Genomic DNA, 22,790 nt, shown 5'->3' with positions numbered 1-22,790 from the left:
ACGAATGATTATGAAAAGATGTATAGTATTCACGTTAAATTAATGAAAGTGTTGTTGCACCTACTGAGTCAAGACCCATGGTGGTTTCCTGACTTTATCCACGGCTGAAGAACTCAAAATGGTTGAATACACAAGCGTCAGAACAGGAAAAGAAGAATACAAGAGGACAAACTATTAAAGAACAAGAAACATCACCTCCATCCGTAGTAGATCCCTCCTGGCGTTACACCCACAGCACTCCTCGCCTCCAACTCGCTCGGCTGACGAATCTCTTTTTGCGGCGGTGACTGCTTCGTTGCAGTCTCCCAGTTCCAATATCCAACATTTTGCGGGGGAGGCGAGACAGCAGGCGGCGAAGCGCCCGAGCTCGACGAGAATGTACCATGGCCTCCCACTGAAGACGACGCAGTGAATCCCTGCTCACTCCTTCCCTCACCTCGACTACTAAAGAGAGCCCAACGAGCCGTCCGCTCCATCCGCCCGACCTGCGAAGATGGCCCCTGTTTATACCTGTTCCGACACAGCATGATCACAAGGACGAGGAGGATGCCAACAAAGGCAAGCCCGCCGACCACGGTACCGGCTATGGCGCCACTGCTGAAAGAGCTCTTGTTGTGGGTGTCGGCAGCTGAAGACGAGTAGCCTGTTCCTTCCGCGGGAGGTGATTGTCCCGGGACGAGCATGTAGGGGTATCGTCTTGCTTGGGCGTATTGTGCTTCCCAGGTCATTGTTTCGTTCTACCGCAATGAGTATGAGTCTTGGATCATGGACACAGACTTACCGGGTTGATCACTCCGACCATTCCATTGACGAGACAGGAGTCGACTGCCGTGCAGTAGAAGAACGTGGGCTGTAATTGAAGTCAGTCAACTGATTCCGGCTCTTATAACTAGACATACCTCGGTATCATTCACAATTAGTGACCATGTAGGAGGCTAAACAGTTAGCTTTGATATCGACATAGACGACGCACTCACCTCTCCTTCTAGCTGCCCATCGCTACCCTCGTTGAAGGTATTGTACTGGCCGGAATAGAAGATCTCCCCAGCAGCAGGCACACACGGTGCCATGAAGTCTGCCTTGACGACGGAATGGTTGCGCGGGTAGAACTCGAAGACGATCACATCGCCAACAGCGGCCGAGAGGTTATGCGGCGAATATTGATGCGGGTTCTCTTTCGGCCCTACTTTGACGGTATGCGTAGAGTGAGGAGCCGTCGAGGATGGAGTAGAATTGGTTATCGCCATCGCTGTTGCGTGTGCCGTTCTGAACTGGATTAACAGCAACACGACCAGGGAGATGATCGATAACTCCAGCATCGTAGCTAGCATCAAGAAAGAAAATAACTAGCAGATAAATGTCATTTCATGGGTCTGAGGGTAAATATTCTTTTCAGTGTCATCGCGCACTGCCTCGAGGTCTCATTGTCTCAAGGATAACAAAGGAAGTATAGCGGAAAGTTTAGTGCCACGCCACGTTTTATTTTGGTGGCTATCTCGTGGTCTAGGATGTGTCTCTTTGTTTATAGACCTGTTTCTCTTGGTTGGAGCACTGAAATTAATAATGTTGAATTTCTATGGAAGGGTGGGCGAGTCCCGGATGGGCAGATGGAGATGGTTGAGGTGAGAATGCGGCCTGCTCAGTGTCGGCAAAGAAGCTGCGTCTTTGTCATGTCAATTATCCTTGTGAAAGGCAGAAAGGTGCTAGAAGAAACATACATTTTCTTAAGCGTCAACTGCCTGTACTCTCGCAAGTATAATCCGAGTGTGCGCAGACTTTGGTCATGTCGATATTTCACATGTAGGACTCGGCGTCCTTGGGATGCATGACTTGAACGAAGAGACCCAGTGGAATACCAAGTCACAGCTCTGACTATCAACTTGCATTATTCGTTAGTCGATTATAGAATAGAATAGGCCGCTTATAGCACAGTAATGGCCTCAGCCACTGATCTTATTGCTGAAGTGTTTGAGCTTGTCTATCTGGAAGGCCAGGCTCCATTCATTCTATTACCACTGTCATAGCACAAGGAGTGACAGAATGTTATGCTAGATTATAGCTAGGGGACAGATATCCTCGGTGTTTGGATGATCCACTCTCGATCGCTAGTTATCTATCGCCTGATGATGCTAGATCGAGCGAGGGTTCATATCCGAATACGTGATGGCACTCGCTAATCTAGCACTCTCTTCGCCACGAGCGGGCTTCCATTCAAGATTCTTGGGTAATCGTGGGCATCGAGGCAGGCCTGTCGTGAGTTTAGGACACTCACCTCTGCCCGCCTAAATACATCGTTCTCGTACTCTTGGATAGAGTGACGAAGTGAATCAGATGACAGTGAGCTATACACGATCAGAATTTGCCAGTTCAGACGATGGGGGTACAGGACGTACTCCGATGAGGCGAAATCGATTCGCCGGACGAGGTCACGAACATCCGCGATGGCATTGTTGGCACCTTCGCCACGGACTAGATGCTCATGTTAGCTTAATCATCCTAGTTATAGCGTAATATCTTACACATGGTCATAGTATGCGCTGAATCGCCCATCATCACCACGCGCGGACGAAGACTCTTTCCTGGGGCGAAGATCCAGTCCTGGATGCGGATTGAGCGCGCCTCTGAATCATCAGGCAGATTGTGGACGAGCGACCGGAATGGTTCGACCCAGTTGGCTGTCAACTCTTTCATCAATGCGATCCGTCCAGCATTGTCGGGTGGGAGAGGAATGTTTTTATTGTCGGCCCATGAGACGATGATCTGACAGACGTAGGCATCTGTGCTGTCGTCAAAGTTGTTGGGGGTGTCGAGGACTGTAGAGTATTAGTGGTAAGTACCAAAGGTAGAAGGCATGCATACAGCTGAAGAATAAGAAGACGTTCGAGTCTGGATGAGCTCCCTGGAAGATATACGGATCCATAACCCGGAAACAGGCGGCTTGCTCGGGCGAATAACGGACTGTCACTCCAAGAAGCTGGACAGGAAGCGGATTCATTTGATACGACTCGGGGTATGCCAGTTTACGGATGCGAGAATTGGCGCCATCACAGGCGATGAGAAGACTGCCGGTGTAGGAGGTACCGTCTTCAAAGTGAGCCGTAACGGTCTCCTCTGTCGATGTGACGTCTACGACGGTTTTGGACCACTACTTCCATTAGTCTTTAGAGAACCACAGACCTCAAGAGACAGACCTTGACATCAATCCCCGTCGTCAACAACTCCCTCAATCTCCCCCTATTCACCCGCAATCTCTCCGCAGCGGGGACCTCAAACAGCGCCGATCCGGAGCTGAGGTCGAAGAACGGGAACCGACCGACATCGCCACTCTCAGAAGCTTCCTTGTTCACTGAGCATTCGGCTAACCGTGCGATGATGTGCTTGGGCAGCATCTCTCGTAGGATCGGCAGTCCCCAATGCAGCGTCAGACCCCATCCCCCGGTACGGATATCGATAGAGGAATCCCGCTCAAAGATGAGGAATGGGACCCCTGACTCGTGCAGATACTGGGCCAGGGTCAGACCGCTGATCCCTGCACCAATGATGAGGATGGGGAGATGGGACATGTTGTTGACTTGGCGGTTGGCTATTAACTTTGGCTCTGGTGAGTATCTACGCAGATAGAATAGTATTAGACCGGAAGGATAACTGTCAGCCGTAAGTAACCTTTTACTCAAAGGACAAGTGGCGGTGGGTGAGCGGCCGATCATTGGACCATCCATTCGGACATTTACACAACCCCTGTCATGGCGGGCTGAGTGGGTGGCTCAAGTCCACCGATGATCCTTCAAACGCCGGGAAAACCGGACATCCCATGTCCTTACTCCTTAGTACCTTGTAAACGAGATTTTAATTCCAGTAGCACATGAGTAGAACTGCCTGCGTGGCTTTTGCAGGATTCATGGCAGCATGGATCCGTAGCGGGATCGGTTGGGACAAGGAAATCCTCCAGACCAAGACCATGAAACTCAATGAGTCAATAGGACACTCGAATCCAACCCCTCAAATGAATTAATATATGGCTGGCTCGATATCTTGGTTGGTTCCAGCCTATATCACTGCGGGCTTAGTGGTGTCTTTAAAGTGACGCCAGGAAGACGCCGGCGAACCTTGGCTGTTCATCCATGATCCCCGTCACTTTAAAACCTAAGGACCAGCAAAATATCTATGGCGTTATCTCGGTTAATACCTAATTCATATCCAGTCACAGCTTGAATGGAGCCTTGTGTCTTCTTTGACAAATAGGCTGAATTGGCAGTTATCTGAGTTCCGCCACACCACCCGCCGAAAGTAAAAATCTGGGTTCGACGACGCAGCTCAAGCTCGGACGCTGCTTACTTTGGTAAATTTGTCGCAGATCAATCAGTTATATTCTCGGGCATGTTGCCGAAATCATACTAGTGGGATTGAACCATGGCATTGATCTATCAAACTATCTGTCGGCCACGATGGCATCCTCACAACGCTTGGAAACAAAAGGAGAAAGTATACACGGAAATGGCCCCCACGAATCATTTATTAGTCTCGTGTGAGACACGGTACTCGACCGTGACGTGGATCTCGGCGTTCCCTCGAGCAATGGAATCGTCACTGTCGTCGAGGATTAGCTCCTCGCTTGGCGTTCGTTGAACCGTGGACGGCTCCTTGGAGTGTTCGGATTTCAATTGCGAGTGTTGGTTCTTGGAGTAGGATTGCAATGAGTATCCGGTGTTCTTGCGGAACTCGCTGGCACTGCGGGAGCGAAAGTCGCGGATAAACGTCTTGAGAAGGGGCGTAAGGAATGGAAGACAGGTGACGATATTCTGGAACTCGGTTAGATCAATCATGCTCTAGCTTTGAGATCTTCTGCCAAACTCACCCCGACATTGAATTCAATGGTGCCCCACAGAACTAACATGGTCGAATCCCCATCGACAGCCACCACGCGATGAATCTGTGTTAGGCGTAGAATGGAGCAGAGGGTAGTGAACAGTCCGAGCAGGAACAAGCATGCCACGCCTGCCTTCTGTGCTGGTTTCACGTTCAACTGCAGTAGCAATGGAATCGGCAGGAAGATGACGACGACATCGCAGACGATCGTAAAGGCCGCAAGACCGTAGAAGGTCGGCCCTACCGGAAGGCATCTACCAGAAATGGTCGGATTCCAGGCCCGCTCTACCTATTGATTCGAATCTGTTAACACAGCTCTTAACACTGTGCGGGAACAATAATCACCTACTGGCTTACAGTTCAGAAGCAGAACCAATGTGCCAGCCACATGTCCCAAGGTCGACACTATGATCGCCACCCAGATCAACAACCGGTAGAAGCGCTTGGAGGTTTTCGAGAGCAGATGAAGGTAGTTGATGCACAGTGCGGCTTTGAAACCGGCGATTCCGAGTTGGTAGAAGGGCCTACCGGCGTAGTTGAGCTGCATGCCTGGTCAGAAAGATCGAATCGAGCATGAAGCGGACGAGTCAGGTACCTTTGTGTACGTTTTGAGGTCCACCTTTGGCCGCAACGCCAGTGGTAATCCCAGTCCATAACGGCTTTCTGCTGTTGTGAGCATGGGGTCATATGAGAAATAGATGATGGACTTACGAGCTATACAAAGAGCATTGTAGACGATACTGAATATCATTCCAAACACCATCACGTAGTCGGCAGCGTCGAATCTCCCAAGTTTGATACGCACGAACAGTCGCAGACAAACCGTGATGACCATCAAGACCGTCAGGGTAATGCACATCCCCAGAATGAGGGGATACCTGGACTGGGCGTCGATCTCCGGGGAAGCATTGTGTACCCAGCCCATATTGGCCGTCACATAAAGAAGATGTTGGATGAGGAAATAAGAAGATCAGTAGTCACCTATCGCATTGTTTTGTATAATCATGCATGATGGGAGGTTTATTAGAAGTCCACTACTCAGCATCAGTTGGAAGACAGTCCAGTCCTCACTGTACAGTCCTGGTTTCTTCCTGCAGGATTGGCCTCCGGGAAAATTAATTTATTCCGGCGGGAGGATTAAATGAATATCTTCAGAGCAGTAAACCCGGCCCTTCTAGTCTTGCGCCATGAGTATCTAGAATTTCTGGGCACTTATAGATAGCGCTAGACAGGGGATCCTAGGGCAAAAGATGCATTCTTCCGCGCCACTATCGCCGGTGTTTAGCTGGATTGGGCCATCTGCATGTTCAAGATGATACCTACAGTCTGGTCAATGTGAAACCTGTGAGAAAATTAATATAAGACTGCTGCATCCTTCACCCCACCCATCCTCGGCCCCCAACCGTCCTTTTAAAGACGGGATCAGTACTACGTTGCGTACTTTAGATAGCTGATCAGCATTGCATTGTGACTTGTGTCCCTGCACTTCACGTTTCACATCTTACGTGTCTTTTCTTCATCCTTTGTTTTTTTTTTTCTTTTTTTGCTTTTTCTGCCGTCTTCTTTTGCTCATCAAAATGGCCGATAAAAGGCCAGATGCAGACAACCCCCCTGTCCATGGACGACGCGATGATGCCTTGAATTATCTGGATCAACATGCCAATGTCCAGGATGAGGCGACTGTTGATCTTGCGGCCCTGCGACGCAAGATCGACTATCGCATTATCCCCTTCATGTTTTGCTGCTATGTCCTGCAGTTCCTCGACAAGGTGATGCTCAATGTACGCGCCGCTCTCTCCCCTTCGCACAAAGCCTTTTTCTCTGATGATTCTGGCAGTATGCTGCTGTGATGGGGTTAAGGAAAGACCTCAAGTTGGTTGGCAATGATTTCTCCAATGCGGCGACTTGGTTCTTCATTGCCTACTTGATCGCGGAGGCTCCGCTCGGTGCGTCTCATTCATCCGATGACCACGCATCCCACTCATACCGGTGATGTTGTCTAGTCATTCTCCTGCAAAAGACTCCCCCAGCCAAATGGCTAGGAGCAAATGTGTTCCTCTGGGGTGTTGCAGCGGCGGCTGGTGCCGGCGTCCGGGACTATCGTACTCTCTTGGTCTCACGTATCTTCCTCGGCATTTTCGAAGCCACGATCGGTCCTTCTCTGATGCTGCTGAGCAGTCAGTACTACACCAAGAGCGAAGCTGCGCCCCGATTCACGCTGTGGTATGTCGGTCTGGGTGTGGCACAGATCCTAGGTGGTCTGATCTCCTTTGGCTTCCAACATGTGCACAACCCGTCTTTCCAAGGCTGGCGCGTCATGTTCCTCGTTCTCGGGCTTATTACGTCCGTCACTGGCGCACTAACCTTCATCTTCTTGCCGGACGCGCCGATGAAGGCAAAGTGGTTGACCGACCGCGAGAAGGTCGCTCTTTTGAACCACGTCAGTGTCAACCAGACCGGTGTGTGGAGCAGTGACTTTAGCGTAAAACAGATTTGGGAGGCTGTTCGTGACATTCAGCTGTGGTTCATCACCATCATCACCATGCTGGTATGTTCGCTATCCCGGTTATAATTCATTTTTGCGGTTGCTGACACGCTACCACCAGATCTCCGTCTCCAGTGGAGTGGTGACCTCGTACTCGGCGACTTTGATTGCCGGATTCGGCTTCTCGGGCCCCCACGCGGCCCTGCTAAACATGCCCTCGGGCATTGTCAGCATCTTCTTCACCCTCTTGGTCGGCTTCGGGATCCGCCGAGTCTCCCACCGCTGGGCCTGGCTCATCGCCTCCACCCTCCCCGGCATCCTCGGCGGCGGTCTGCTCTCCTTCCTCCCCAGGCACAACAAAGCAGGTGTCCTCATTGGCATTTACCTCGTCAACGCCGTGGTCGCCACTCTCCCCATTCTCTACCAATGGACGGCGGCCAACTGCGCGGGACATACCAAGCGCGCGTTTGCCAGTGCGCTCGTCGCCGGCTCCTTCTCGGTCGGAAACATCATTGGTCCTCAGACGTTCCAGGCACGCGATGCGCCGGAATATCACCCGGCCAAGATCGCAGTGCTGGCGACGCAGGCTGCTGCGGCGGTCCTCTCGTTTGTCCTCTACTTGTATTATGTGTGGGAGAACAAGCGCAGGGATCGTGCTGCAGAAGGCCGGGAGGATCAGGCGCAAGATGACACCAAGTGGGCCGGGTTGACAGATAGGGAGAATAAGACTTTCAGATACGTCTACTAGCTGTATATATGCCTATAGCCTATCTAGCATGCTTATAGAAACTAATGTTTTTATATAAAATATATAGTAATAGACCCTATATCATATAGATATTAAATGATTTGAATCACTATATAGTAGGGATTCAAATCGTCATATAGTAGGGATTCAAATTGTTATATAGTAGGGATTCAAATCGTCATATAGTAGGGATATCAAATGATTCGAATCGCCATATGGTAGGGATATCGAATGATTTGAATCATCATATAGTAGGGATATCAAATCACCATATGGTAGGGATATCAAATGATTCAAATCACCATATGGTAAGGATATCAAATCACCATATGGTAGGGATATCAAATGATTCGAATCGTCATATAGTAGGGATATCGAATCACCATATGGTAAGGATATCAAATGATTCGAATCACCATATGGTAGGGATATTGAATCCTTATATGCTGAGGTAGTGCCCTATGTGGGTAGAATATATATATATAGAAGGTTATAGGGGAACCCACCTACTAACACTGCATATTTAAAATATATATACCCAAGTATAGTAATATATAAATAATATAATTATTTAAATAATTTAATATCCCTATGATGATTCAAATCATTCAATATCCCTACTATATGACGATTCAAATCATTCGATATCCCTACCATATGGTGATTCGAATCATTTGATATCCCTACTATATGATAATTTAAATCCCTACTATATGACAATTCAAATCATTTAAATCCCTACTATATAGCAATAGTCACTAAGTATTTATTTTATAATCATATCTTTGTGGAAGTAGTGGCTATAAGTAATACAAGCAGGTGACAGTAAAAAATTTATTTTGGCCGCTTTGTACATTCAGTCCGCCGTACAAATCTTGTTGATTGGTTCCGCTTGTATAAACCGCTAAGCTTTGTCTATTTATGTATCAGCGGAGTTGACTAAACTACAGCGACCCAGTGGGGTTCCTAAGATGATTCCATAAGGTAATCCTATAGAGGTCTACACTTCTCACAGAGAATGGCAAATTTGGAGCTGATACAAATACCATGCTCCTATCATTGTATGCTTTATCCATATGACATGGAGCAACCAAACTAAATCTCCAGGAAAAATCCCATTCCTTAAAAACCCAAGTCTTCCCACTCTACCATATGTTGAATATGACTAAAGCGGATAGATCTAAGTACAACCTGCACGTCCGTATCACACCTTCAGACATGTATCAAGATAACAATGTGCAGCCAACGCTTCAGCAGTAGTCGCTGCGGCCAGAGCCACCATCAGTGCAGCCGCCGCCGCAGTAGGTGATGAAGGAAATATCCCCATTCGCGCCACCATTGCAGTGGAAGAGGGATTCCCGGATGTGCCCGTCGTCGGTGGGCTGGCCGGCAGACTCGAGCGCGCCATTGACCTGGGCTCCATAGTTGCCTGGCGGGAATAAATCGTTAGGTATATTAAGTCTGGTCGGGAGTGACAAGTTCACATACCAATGTTCAAGAGGTTATAACCGCAGTAGTTCAGCCCAGTCTTGCAGTTGTCTGCGGCGGCAAAGGGAGCCAGTGCAGCAAGAACAGTGAGAGGGAGAATGGCGATCTTGACCATGATGACGATAATATATGAGCTTAAAGAGACAATGATGTTGCAGAGAGATTGATCGGGATCAGGATTGGAATCAGAGTGAGATACTGATGAATTGAGAATGAGATCAGGACTCAGGATGGAGGCGGACTGGTCCTCCTTCTTATACCCCAACGCTCTTCTGTTCAATTTTGATCAAGTTGTATGTTGCCATTTGAATGAAGTAATCAAAGGCTGCTCTATACATCATAGCACGCCTAATTGGACGCCTGACTTACGGACAGTCTGCTATACCCGGAGACGTGAGGCATTGGTTGTTGCATCGTGCCGGTGTCTAAAGTGTCCACCTTTGAATTCTCAGCTCATATGGCTTATGTAGTGTAACCTTCTGAGACGAATTGAAATAAACATAAGAATTGACTGCGATGGTGGAGACGACCTCCTAGGGGTCAGTATGATAGCTGGGCAGACAATCCAAAAGCAATTCGTATATCATCCTCCTTTCCAAGTCTCTCACGATTGAGAGTCGACATTTTACTATCATGTCACGTTGCCAGCTGTAATCCTGAGGTTCAGTTGTCATTCAGCAGTCACCACAGCCTCGATGCACTACGATCAGGCGTCTGCAAGGCCCTCTTCGCGCGGCGATCGCTACTCATAAAGGTATATATTCCTTAGATCATTAGCAAGCGTCTACACGCTCCAATAAAGCTGCTGCTATTATTGTGGGGATCTGCAACTAAACCGCCACTTTCTGGGATCTAATCCTTGCCCCAGATTAGGCCTCCCATTCTTGCTTACGATCTGCATTGGCAGCTTGGAAGGGTAGAGCTCTGACGTTGTAGTTATACTATGATACCAAATGCGCGTTTTTGACAAATCTAGTGCATTAAACCCGGTGCTCCCTCTCCAACGAGGACGAAAACCGACGGGGATCCCACCGAGGCCGCGTCAGGCGCCCTGTCCCCTCCAAACTGTAGAATGAGCAGAGAGAGGTTCAGAATATGAAGATATTTTGTTAATTCATTATGTATGTAAATCTATGTTTACTATTATACAGTGGAAGGAGCTATCTACTAAGTAAGATTATATAATCAGATCTTTACTATACTAAGTATAGCTATATACCCCTAGATTTAATTAATAAGGTCATAGCTACTTCCTAATTAAGTAGTTAATCTATAATTATAGTATTAAGATCTACTATTTATAGTGCTCTACTAGGCTAAGCCTAGTACCTTAAAGAATTAATTAAACTTTAGATAACTAAGTAGCTTTATTATAAGATTTATAATTATCTTATCTATTAAAAAATACTATAGAAAGACCTACTTCTTAACTATTATATCTCTAATCTAATAATAATTAATATTAATATGCTTACTATAAGCATAGAATTAAGTATTATAGGCTAGGTCTATAGCAGGCTAGCTATTAGTATTAATCTATATAGGATATATACTATTAAAGCTAATATTTTTAAGAAGATAGGTAAGCTAGATAGCTTTCTTTATAGTATAAATAATAGTAATATATTTAGTCTTATATATAGATAAAGAGATAACTAATTATAGCTTAGAAGTCTATAAGATAGGCCTATTACTAAATATAAAGATATATCTAATAATTAAATAGTATATATTAATATATCCTATATAATCTATATTAATATAGCTAATAATAATGCCTAGCTTATATATAATATCTTTTATATTATAAGGCTTATAGATAATTCTAATATCTAGGGTTTAATAGAAGAATTAAATAAGATAAATAAGATACTTAAAATATAATTTATTAGAATTTATAGTATATCTAGCTAGCTTCCTAATAGTAAAGGCAGTATCTAGCCTAGTCTATAATATTAGATATATAATTAAGCTAACTCCTACTCTATATCTCTCTTTAAGTTTAAGATTATATTTAATAAGCTTATCTAATTTAACTAGCTAAGTACCTTCTTCTATAGGTATTACTATAGTTTTAACTAAATATAGATTAAATATATTAATAAGATATTAAAGATAAGTATATTAAGATAGCTTAATCTATCTTTTCTTAATATCTAGGTCTATCTTTATGCCTAGATAATAGGTAGCTAGGCTAATAAATAAAATATTAAATAGCTTACTAATAGCCTTATATACCCCCTTAGTAATCTACTTAGAGGGTCTAGTAATCTCTATATTATTAATATATAAGATAAAAAGCACACTATAGATGTTAAAAAAGAGATATTTATTAATTTTAGATAATTATAATCTAATCTTAGTAACTTTACTATAGAAGATAAGATACTAGGTATATATAGACTACTTTAATCTATATAAAGAAAGTAATAATCTATATATATAGCTAGATTTATTATTAAAGCTTAGTAGCTACTTTATATAGATAACTTTATTATTAAAGAATTTACTCTATAGGAAAGTAAGCTTAATATCTACCTTAATATAATAATAGCCTAAGATAGCTATAAGTATAAAGAATAAGTAGATAGTAGCTAGCTTTATAATAGAGAAAAATATCTAGTTAAAGTCTACTCTAGGTATTTAGATATAGCCTTTAGTAACCTATCTTACCTTAAATTAGATAATCTTATTATTAGTACTAATCTTAATTTTATAGACCTAATATCCCTTAATAGCCTTATAGCTAATAAATAGGGCCTTAAGTACCTAAATATCTTACTTAATAAGATTATCTACTTCTACTTTTATAATATTCTACTAATTATCTACTTTAGGAGAGTTAATTACCTCATAAAAGAAAGAAGGCTTAATAATATTAGTATAATTATTATTAATATATATATACCTAATAATAATATAATTCTATATATACTTTTCTATAGCCTTAGCATTAATATAATACACCCCTTATTCTATAAGCTAAATTACTTCTAGCTAGGAATATTCTAGAAGGTCTTTTACTAGCTTACTAAAAAGGCCTCTATATAGAAAGTTACTATCCTTAGTAATACTAGGACCTACCTTTATATATATTTATAGTATAGGGATGCTATCCTCTAGTCTAGATAGATTAGGTATAATTAGATCCTAGCCTTTAATAATATCTTAATCTAAATTATTATTACTAATAACCTTATTTAGATTATAGTTAGTAGGTAGAATAGCTAATAGATTAATAAATTTACTATAATTATTATTTAAATTATTATAAAGATCTAGATTACTTCCTTCTTTAAAAATAATATTATAGATATATTTAACTTTATTAGTTACTAGTATCTAAATAATGTATTACTTACCTAAGCTAGTATAGCTAACTAAATAATAGTAAATAATATATAAATTAATCTTTATAATACCCTGCTTAGATTTAATTTTATTAGTAATAGTAAGATATCTAACTAAACCTAAGATCCATAGGGAGCTAATATTAGGATGTTTACTAAAGTATATTTTATATAGAGTTATATTCTTATCTTAAATAGATAAGATATTCTTAATTAGAATAACTCCCTTCATAATTTCTCCCTAGAGTTTATATAGAATAGTTTTATTATTAATAATAGTATAAACTTTTATTAATATTATATACATAAGATATTCTATAATAGGGTTCTAACTATAAGTATATAGTACTATAAGTTCCTATTTAATAGATTTAGCTCTAGCCTATATTTAATTCTCTTTTTTAATAAATTCTCCTCTATTATTAGTATAGATAATTTATACCTTAATACCTATATACTCTTCTTCTTTAATAAAGAGCTTAATAAGCAGCATTACTTAGTACCTATATTTAAGTAATTAGATAGTAATCTAGCTATTAAATTAATCTATAATAATTATCTAGTAGTAAGCTCTAGTAATATAGTTATCTAGTATATTATTATAGCTACTACTAATATTAATAAAGATGCACTCCCTATATTACTTAATAAGAGATATAGTAATATACCCCTTATAGACTATTATATTAGCTATTATGTAAGATTTATAGGCATGCTTAGGAATTAATAGTCTCTTAATATCTATTCTATTTAGGCTGGCCATTGGGAAGGGAAGGGAGGGGAATGGGAATTCCCACTGCTACATCCCCTCCTATTTTACCCTTAGATATGGGAATCCCATCCTAATACCTTAGTTCTATAGGAGTCCTAAAAGATTAGGGATGGGAAGGGAATCTTCCTCCCTTCCTACCTTATCTATTAGTAGGAATTCCTTTCCTATTAAGAAAAAACAGGAAGGGATTCCTATTAAACTAATCTAATATAYTAGGGATCCYATCCTATTTAGTATTATAATTAGGAATTCCYATCCTATTAAGAAAATCTAATRGGACTCCTATTAGGAAATAGGAATCCCTATACTAATCTATATAAAGTAAGGTRTTATATAACTTATAGGTATACTATGCTATTATAATCTTACTTATATTAAGTAAATAATAGAGGTAATAGTTATAAGTAATAGTTAAGGGAAAACTTTATTTCTCTATATTAACCTYCTAATATTAATACTTAACTAATAATAACTATTAGAATATTTATAGGTATAACCTCCTCCTCTACTTCYATACTAAATCTTAAACTTAGAGTAAAGGTAATTTCTACTATAGTAGATATATAATACTTCTTAACCTCTAGAGGTAAAATATCTTTAAACTTATTATTAAGAGTATACTTACTTATTAAGCTAGTATCTTTAAGATATAGAAGAGTATATTTTAGAAGTATAATTCTTTTAATAGTACTGCTATATATCTTTAATTATTAATAATAATAGATATTATAACTAAGATTAAATACCCTCTCTATTAAAATACTAGTTAGAAAGGCAGAAAGAATATCCTAAGCTATTTTTATAATAGTTAGATAATAGTCCTTTAGGTCTCTCTAATAGTTAAGGAGGTCCTTTCTATAGACTAGTAGTAATAGAAGGTTATAAAGATAATATTTAATCTCTATATAAGGTATAGTTATTATATATTATTAGTTAGTACTAAATATGCTATTAAGATCCTAGAGAAGAATAAGAAAGATTAGTAAATAACTATTACTAGGAGCTATTACTATACTAATCTTAATATTTATATTATCCCTAGTCTCTTACTTCTGTTATTTTAGCTTAAGATAAAGATAGTTTTTCTTATAATAAGAAATAATCTCTTACTTATATTATAATTACTCCTGTGATATCTAGTCCTTAGTATTATATACTTATATTTAGTAAGTTAGATTAAGAATAGTAATAACTATATATATCCTTTTATACTAACTAGTAATATTTATATAGTACTTAGCTAGTTTCTCCTTTACTATATTAATAGCCTTATTAAGGGAATCCTACTATTTAGATTTAATCTAAGCCTCTTACTTAAGTTTCTCTAGGTATTAAAATAGTTTATTATAGACCTGCTAACTATAATAGATAGTAACTCTATAAGAGATTAAGATTAACTCTATAAACTAGTAGAATAGAAGTAGTAAGATAATTAAGTACCTAATCTACTTCTACTTAATATTAGATAGACTAAGTACTTTTATTCTTAAATTCTTATTTAATATAATCTAATTATTAATTAACTCTCTTAGGAAGAGAGCCTGAGTTACTATAGTAAAAGTAGAGTTTTATTAGATATAGATATCTTAAATTATTTAAAGAGGATCTTTATGGTATTTTATTTATACTTATTAAAAATCTTTACTCTGCTGTAGAGATGTATTAATTATATTTATAAAAAGATAGATCTAATTATAATTATAAGCCTCTATTAAGCTATTACTAAAAACTATTACTAAAAACTATTATATACCTTCTATAGAACCTTTCTAAATAAATATAACTATTTAGAAATTATTACCTCTATCTTATTATTATTATAAAAGATATATGCTTAATTATCCTTAGCCTCTAAATTAAAGGTTATAATAATTTTCTTAATAACTAGCTAAATAATATGAGCAAGATATGGTAATATATTCTATGCTAGAGACTAAAAATATTAAGAGTAACTTTTAAGGAGGTTTATAAGGGTCTATACTATAGTCTTATTATTTAAAGTATTATCTACTATTATATCTAGGACTTAATCATCAAGTTTAAAGTCCTTAAGTATCTAATAAAGGATAGAACTAAGTATTTAACTAGTATAAGCTTCTAATAGAGGTTAAAAGGCTAGGAGTACCTTCTTTCTCTTCTAGAATATAGTTATAAAAGACCTAATAACTATAATAAATATAATATTATTAGGGCTTATCTAGTAATTAAATATAAGTAAAACCTTCTATCTATTAAGAAGGTTAGTAAGCAGACCTAATAAGACCTAAGTATAGTAGTTATTAATAAGGATATATATCTTTATCTATTAAGGTATTATAATATTAGGCTATAGTATTTAGAGTAGTATACTAAATAATTTATTCTTAATTATATAGAAGGAAAGGTTTAAAGAGATAATTATATTAATAATAAGTTAAGTAACTATAGTCTCTATTCTTTAAAGTACTCTGCTCTTAGTAGGTATTAAGCTAAATATAGATATAAGTATTATTTATAAATATATTTATTTTTATAATAAATAAGTCTATAATTATTATATAAAACTATTACCTATGCCTCTATAGTAAAGTATTAAAGGGAAACTTATAATAATCTTTTTCTTACTTAATAACTTCTTCTATACTGTAAGATATTATTTTAAAGCTAGATATTATAATAGACTAGATGTTCTACTCTTTATATATTTACTATATATAATTAGTACTTTATAAAGCTTATACTAGAGCTATAGTGTTCCCTAGTATAGTTTAGTAACTTAGTAAAAGTTCTACTATTAATTCTGCTAGGCTATTAATTATGATTAGTTTAGATGCTTAAACTTTGGATTAAGTATTTTATCTATATAAGCTACTCTAATTTTTATATATACCTATTACTTTATAAAAGCTTAATATTAAAGTCTAAGCTATAGCATATAGTACTTATTATTAATATTAATAACTATTAATCTATAGCTTAAGGGGTTATGTAAGTTAGGTCTATTAGGTATTAGCTCTAGGATTAGTATTAGTATTTCTAGTGCTCTTCTGGGTATTAACTATACTAGAGATAACTAAAGTAGAATAGGGTTAATTATAGTATCTAGGGCTTTAATAGTAATTAGGGTAAGCTAAGTAGAATTATAGTATTCTATAAGAAAGATATCACTCTCTTATAATAACCCTGGGAATGGGGAAGATGGGAAATAGTTTATAGATATAATATAGTAGTAATAGTTAGTAGTAATAGTTAGTAGTAATAGTAAAAGGTCCTTTCCTTAATAAAATTTTTTTCTATAGCTCCAGACCTTATAGAATATAATTACTTTAGCTATGCTAAGGCCTTAACTCTTTTATTATAGAATTATTAATAAATTAATTAATTATACTTTAAACTTGATTAAAAGGCTATAGTATCTAGATTTATTTTAATATATATTAAAGAAGAGTATATATAATATATTATAATAGTAATAAAATATTATAGACTCTATAGAAACTAGAAGTAGAAACTTTATAGGTATACACCTCTATTATATATATATATCTATAACTTACCTATCTACATGCTATTAAGACTTAAGTATAAAGTCCTAATTATATATACTTTAATTAGTTTACTATAATCTTATGATTCCTCTAAAGTATTATACTCTAGAGATGAACTATTTACTATAAATAACTTAGATTACCTACTATAAATATATTATTATTACTCTATAATAACAATTACATAGGATTTAGTTATTATACTAACTAAATAACTAGTTTTAAATTAGTTATATATCTATAGCTAAGTAGTAAGGTTTTTTACTTCTTATACTTATATTCTCTTAGCTTAGTATTTAAATCCTATGTGATATATACTTAATTTTTTTTTTTTTTTTTTCCTTTTAGTTTATTAAGGTAACAGTTTTAGATAATAGAAGAAGGTAATAATTCTAGGTAATAGTAGAAGCTTAGATTTTTATTATTAAACTAGAACTACTAATAAAAATCTATAACTAGGCACTATACAGCTAAGACTAGCTAGTCTATAATAAAGTTATTAAGGTTATCCTTAGACTCTATAACCTCCTTATTAACTTCTATCTTATTATTATTACTAGAGACTTCTGCCTTACTATTACTTATATCTTTATTATCAAAATCCTCTATCTCTATATTTAAGAGATTAGTATAGAAGTCTACTAAATATATATTAATCTTATCCTCTAGTATATTTAGGGCTTTAAGTTTATTATATATATTCTAGAGGGTATATCTCTTAAGAGAAGTAACTAGTTAATCCTATCTAGTAATCTAGGTTTACTTCCCATCTATAGCCTCTATACTTTTCTACTTAAATAATATTAGTATAGAATACTAACTATTATTATTAGCTATTACCTTAGGCTTATATTTATTATTAGCCTTATATATTTCTTTATATTCCTATTAGGCTTTCTCCACCTCTTCTATAGCTCTATAGATATATATCTATAATTTAAACTACTCCTTAGACTTCTACTCTTAAAAGTGCTTTTCTTTAAGCTCTTTAACTATATTTTTCTCTAGGACTATTTAGTATTTAGAGTTTAAAGTTTACCTAATTAAAATTAGTAAGAAAGCTATTTAGCTATAAGATTCTCTAGCTTACTATAAGTTAGTTTCTTTAAGCCTCTTTAAGTAATTATATTTAGCTTTCTAATCTATATTACTATACTATTATAGTTCTAACTTATCTCCAGTCTGTTACTAATGTATAATATATATATAAATAATATAAGGAGTTTCTGATAGCTTCTTTAGTATTTTAATCTATAGTAGTAATAGTTAGCTATAATAGTTATAAGAATGAGTAGAAGATGCTTAAGGTTCTTATACTAATATAGTTATTATTAGTTAGAAGGTTAAAAGGTATGTTTTCTATTAGGTAAGATTAAGATAGGTAGTAATAAGAGATAGTATAAAAAGATAGTTAAATAAGGGATAAATAAGAGGTAAGTAAGAATTATCTTATCTAAGAGAGTAAATATTAATAGAGAATTAGGAAGATATAAGGCCTAAGGCTTATTTATATAAATATATATCTTTTAATATTTACTTTCTTTATACTTAGTAAATATTTACTTCTTTATTAATAGCTAGATATTTACTTTCTTTATTTACTAATATATCTCTTTACCTTTCTATATCTCTCCTACTTTTTCTATCTTTATATTTCTCTTCTTTAAGCTCTATTTTCTATCTTTCTACTATCTCTATATTTTACCTTTAAGCTACTTTTCCTAATATCTTTATCTCTTATTACTATCTCTTATTACTATCTCTTATTACTATCTCTTATTACTATCTCTTATTACCATCTCTCATTACTATCTTACCAGCTATTATGAGTAGACTAGTAACTAGAGGAAAGTCTATTAATAGTCTTATAATATATCTAAAGTATAGTACTAAGGATACTAATAAATCTTACCTAAAGAGAGTAAAAGGTATATCTAAAATACTATAATATAGTAATAGTAATAGATAATAGGTATAGTCTATTATATACCTACTAAGAATAGCTTCTATATTATATTACTTATAGAATAGAAAAGCTATGCAGAAGCCTAGGTTACTAAGGATACTAGCTATATTATTAAGGACTATAAACTATAGGTTAAAAGGAAGCTAACCTAGCTAACCTAGTAGATATAGGCTAAGGACCTATTTAAGAATATCTAAGGTATATTAGCTTATATCTTTATATTTAGGTAATAGTTATAGGTAATAGTTCTTAGGGCTATTATATAAGATTAGTTATTACTAATAGAGTATTAGAACTATTATTCTATAGATAACCTTCTAATACCTTATTTAAAAGATTATTAATAATATTCACCTAGATATAAGCTTTAGAATAATTAGATCTGTAATTAATGCTCTGCAGGAGATTATAGAGTAAACTTTAATAAATCTATTTAGAAGTAAGTAATAGTTTTAAGTAATAGTAAGTTTTACTAATATATTCTAGGTACTAACTAGTTAATAATTTATATAAATTAGATAACCTTATAAGCTAATAATCTATAGCTTATACTATCCCTTATAACTAATTTAAAATAACTTCAGGGCCTAGAGCCTAACTTAGTTAAATCACTAGTTAAGAAACCTACTAAATAATAGGAAGAAGCTGCATAATATATTAAGTAGTAGATTAAAATTACTATAGACTTTATACTTAATATAGTAACTAGGGGCTAGAAGGGACTAGAATAGCCTAAGCCTCTTACTAATTAGGAGCTATATATACTATAGAAGTATAATATAGCTTAGGTAGCAGACTCTAAGAATACTATTACTAGAGGCTATTACCTCTTTACTAATATAAAAGCTAATAAGAATAAGTATGATTTAGATATTAATCTAGAGTAGTGCTTAGGCATAGACTTTTCTAACTCTAAGTCTAATAATATAACTAAGTTAGATAATAATAATAATAGTAATGATAATGCTAGTGGTGATAATAATACTAGTGGTAATAATAATGCTAGTAGTAATAATAATGCTGGTGGTAATAGTACTAATAGTAGTAATAGTATTAATAGAGAGCTTTAATAAGCCTCTACCCCTATTTAGGTAGTTATTTCCCCTATCTATTATTATTACTAGTGTTTATTACTTAAGTTAACAGATGGGATTTTTAACTAGTAGTTTTAGATATTATTACTAAGTCTATTACTAGTGTTTATTACTTAAGGTTAGTAGAATGGATTAAAGAGAATTATAAGTTTTTAGGTAGTTATTCCCTAGATTATTACTAATAACTATTACTTAGTAGAGAATAGAATTATGATTTATAACTTAAAAAAATTAATAATGGGATTAATTTAACTAGTAATTTTAGAGATTATTACTAGATTTATTACTAGTGTTTGTTACCTAAAGTTAATAAAATAGATTAAATAAAATTATAACTTATTATTCAGGCAGTTATTCCCTAGTCTATTACTAATAACTATTACTTAATAGAGAATAGAATTATGATTATAACTTATTATTTATAGTTACTATTACTATATTTTCTATAATTATATTTAGTCTAGTAATAATCATAGGTAACAGTCTGTAAATACTTTAGTATTAAGGCTATATTTATAAATTTAGGACTCCTATAGGAAATCCCTTCCTATTCTAGTATACTTAATAGGAATCCCATCCCAAAGCTAAGAAAATATGGGATTCCCTAACCTAAATACCTAAGATGATGGGACTCCTAAGAAAGAAGCAGGAAAATGGGATGGGATACCTATTAATATAGGAAATCCTATATAGTTAGCCCTTCCTATCTAGATTATGCTATTCAGGAGTCCCATCCCATTAGATATATTAGGGAAATCCCCTGGGAATCCCAAAATGGGATGGGAAATTAATATGGGATGCCCATTTCCCAATGGGAGGGAATTTCCCATGGGATTTCCCTCCCACGCGGCCAGCCTAATTCTATTAATTATTTTAGATATATAAATAATATTAGGAATTAATAAATATATAAAATAATAATACTAAGTTATTAAATTAATCTTATCTTTCTTTAATATATAAATACTAGTATAATTATTATATAGTAGATCTAAAATAAGTATATATTATTTGCTTAGGACCTCTTATCTAGTCTAGATATAAATTTTAATATTAGAATAAGGTTTTACTAATTCTTACTTAGCTTACTTATAATCTTCCTATAGCATGTAATCTTACTAAGAGAATAGTTAATTATTATCTCTCTTAGGGTAGTAAGGGAATACTATTAGCTATATTTTAAATAGTATATCTAGCTTAGTTAGTTTAACTAGCTTATTAGCCTTAATAGCAGCATTACTTCCCATAAGATAAAGAATATAGATATTCTAGATAATATCTCTATATCTAATAATTATTTTATCTAATAAGTAAGTAATAATAATACTATCTAGTAGAAGATTAACTTCTAGACCCTTATAGCCTAATTAAATAGTACCTAGAAGGTTAACTACTACTTTAGGGATATAGAGAATATTAGTAATAATAATATATCTAGTATATCTACCTAGATATGTAAGATATAAGATAATATCTCTAATAGAATTAGAATATATAATCTACCCTATTATTATTTTAATACCCTATTTGCATGGCTTCCTTAAGCTATCTATAAAGTTTATAGATATTATAATAAAGTATTTAGTGGCTCCTAAGTTAATAATCTAGTTATTAGTACTAGTATGCAGGCATAGAGCTAGATTAATAGTAATAATTACTATCTATATATTTTTAATATCTTATTTATTTAGTTTAGAGGTAAGGATACTATTATTATTAATTAAATTATTATTATTAGTAGGGGTAAGGACTCTATTATTATTATTATTAATAGTATAGAAGGTAAGTATTATTTCTTTAAATATTAAGATAGTTAAATACTAGCTATTAGATATCTTATTATCTATATCTATTATATAAGTATGATTATAATTATTAGATTAATTAGATAAAGACTTCTTATTAGGCTTCTTATCTAGATTTAACTCCTAGTAGTTAGGTTTCTTATAGCCTATTTTACTATAATAGTAATACTTCTAGTTCTTTCTAGTTTCCCAGGGAACCTTACTATTAGAATCTTTCTAGTTATTTAAATTAGAATTAGAATTAGATTAATTTAACTAATTTAATTAATTTAATTTATCCTTAGAATTATTATTCTTCTAAGCTAGCTTCTTCCCTTTCTATACTTTTATAATATTTATAGATAATATATTAAACTTTATATATATCTCCTCTTAGATTAGAATCTATATAATACTATTAAATATAGCAGTTTTCTTATTATAGTAACTATTAAGATAAGATATAAAGAATATCTCCTATATCTTATTAAGATTATAGAGTAAGAATTAGATCTTAATAGATTTAGAAAGCTACTTACCTTTCTTAAGGCTATAATTAAATTTATTAAGTATAAGAGATAGCTTTAATATATAATCTTAGATTCTATTATAGCTATTATATAGTATATTAATAGCTATCTATAGCCCCTTAAAAGACTAGATATCTACTATTATATTATATTTTATATTAAGATAATCCTAAATAGCTT

General features: G+C 35.3%; 5 protein-coding genes across 5 annotated transcripts; 1 reads left to right on the top strand and 4 right to left on the bottom strand.

Annotated features, from left to right (window-relative positions):
• Positions 1–191: 191 nt before the first annotated feature.
• Aspvir_001785 (uncharacterized protein) lies at positions 192–1,247 on the bottom strand (the record flags this gene model as incomplete). The annotated part of the gene is made up of 3 exons (XM_043273393.1): positions 192–737; positions 782–850; positions 978–1,247. The coding sequence occupies 3 exons, from the start codon at positions 1,245–1,247 to the stop codon at positions 192–194; spliced, it is 885 nt and encodes a 294-aa protein (XP_043129328.1).
• A 926-nt stretch (positions 1,248–2,173) lies between these two features.
• Positions 2,174–3,563, bottom strand: Aspvir_001784 (FAD-dependent oxidoreductase; the record flags this gene model as incomplete). Its single annotated transcript, XM_043273392.1, has 4 exons — positions 2,174–2,469; positions 2,520–2,813; positions 2,860–3,145; positions 3,192–3,563. The coding sequence occupies 4 exons, from the start codon at positions 3,561–3,563 to the stop codon at positions 2,174–2,176; spliced, it is 1,248 nt and encodes a 415-aa protein (XP_043129327.1).
• Positions 3,564–4,508: 945 nt separating this feature from the next.
• On the bottom strand, positions 4,509–5,791 carry Aspvir_001783 (uncharacterized protein; the record flags this gene model as incomplete). The annotated part of the gene is made up of 4 exons (XM_043273391.1): positions 4,509–4,799; positions 4,856–5,155; positions 5,216–5,407; positions 5,462–5,791. The coding sequence occupies 4 exons, from the start codon at positions 5,789–5,791 to the stop codon at positions 4,509–4,511; spliced, it is 1,113 nt and encodes a 370-aa protein (XP_043129326.1).
• Positions 5,792–6,443: 652 nt separating this feature from the next.
• Positions 6,444–8,099, top strand: Aspvir_001782 (putative MFS transporter; the record flags this gene model as incomplete). The annotated part of the gene is made up of 4 exons (XM_043273390.1): positions 6,444–6,647; positions 6,704–6,812; positions 6,870–7,414; positions 7,473–8,099. 4 exons carry the CDS (start codon positions 6,444–6,446, stop codon positions 8,097–8,099), a joined length of 1,485 nt encoding a protein of 494 aa, XP_043129325.1.
• A 1,250-nt stretch (positions 8,100–9,349) lies between these two features.
• Aspvir_001781 (uncharacterized protein) lies at positions 9,350–9,702 on the bottom strand (the record flags this gene model as incomplete). The annotated part of the gene is made up of 2 exons (XM_043273389.1): positions 9,350–9,528; positions 9,588–9,702. 2 exons carry the CDS (start codon positions 9,700–9,702, stop codon positions 9,350–9,352), a joined length of 294 nt encoding a protein of 97 aa, XP_043129324.1.
• Positions 9,703–22,790: the final 13,088 nt, after the last annotated feature.

The sequence above is a fragment of the Aspergillus viridinutans genome (assembly GCF_018404265.1).
Source record: "Aspergillus viridinutans IFM 47045 DNA, scaffold_10, whole genome shotgun sequence".
Lineage (NCBI taxonomy): Eukaryota > Fungi > Ascomycota > Eurotiomycetes > Eurotiales > Aspergillaceae > Aspergillus > Aspergillus viridinutans.
Note: the sequence above shows the minus strand (reverse complement) of the source record. Positions and strands in the feature narration are given on the sequence as shown.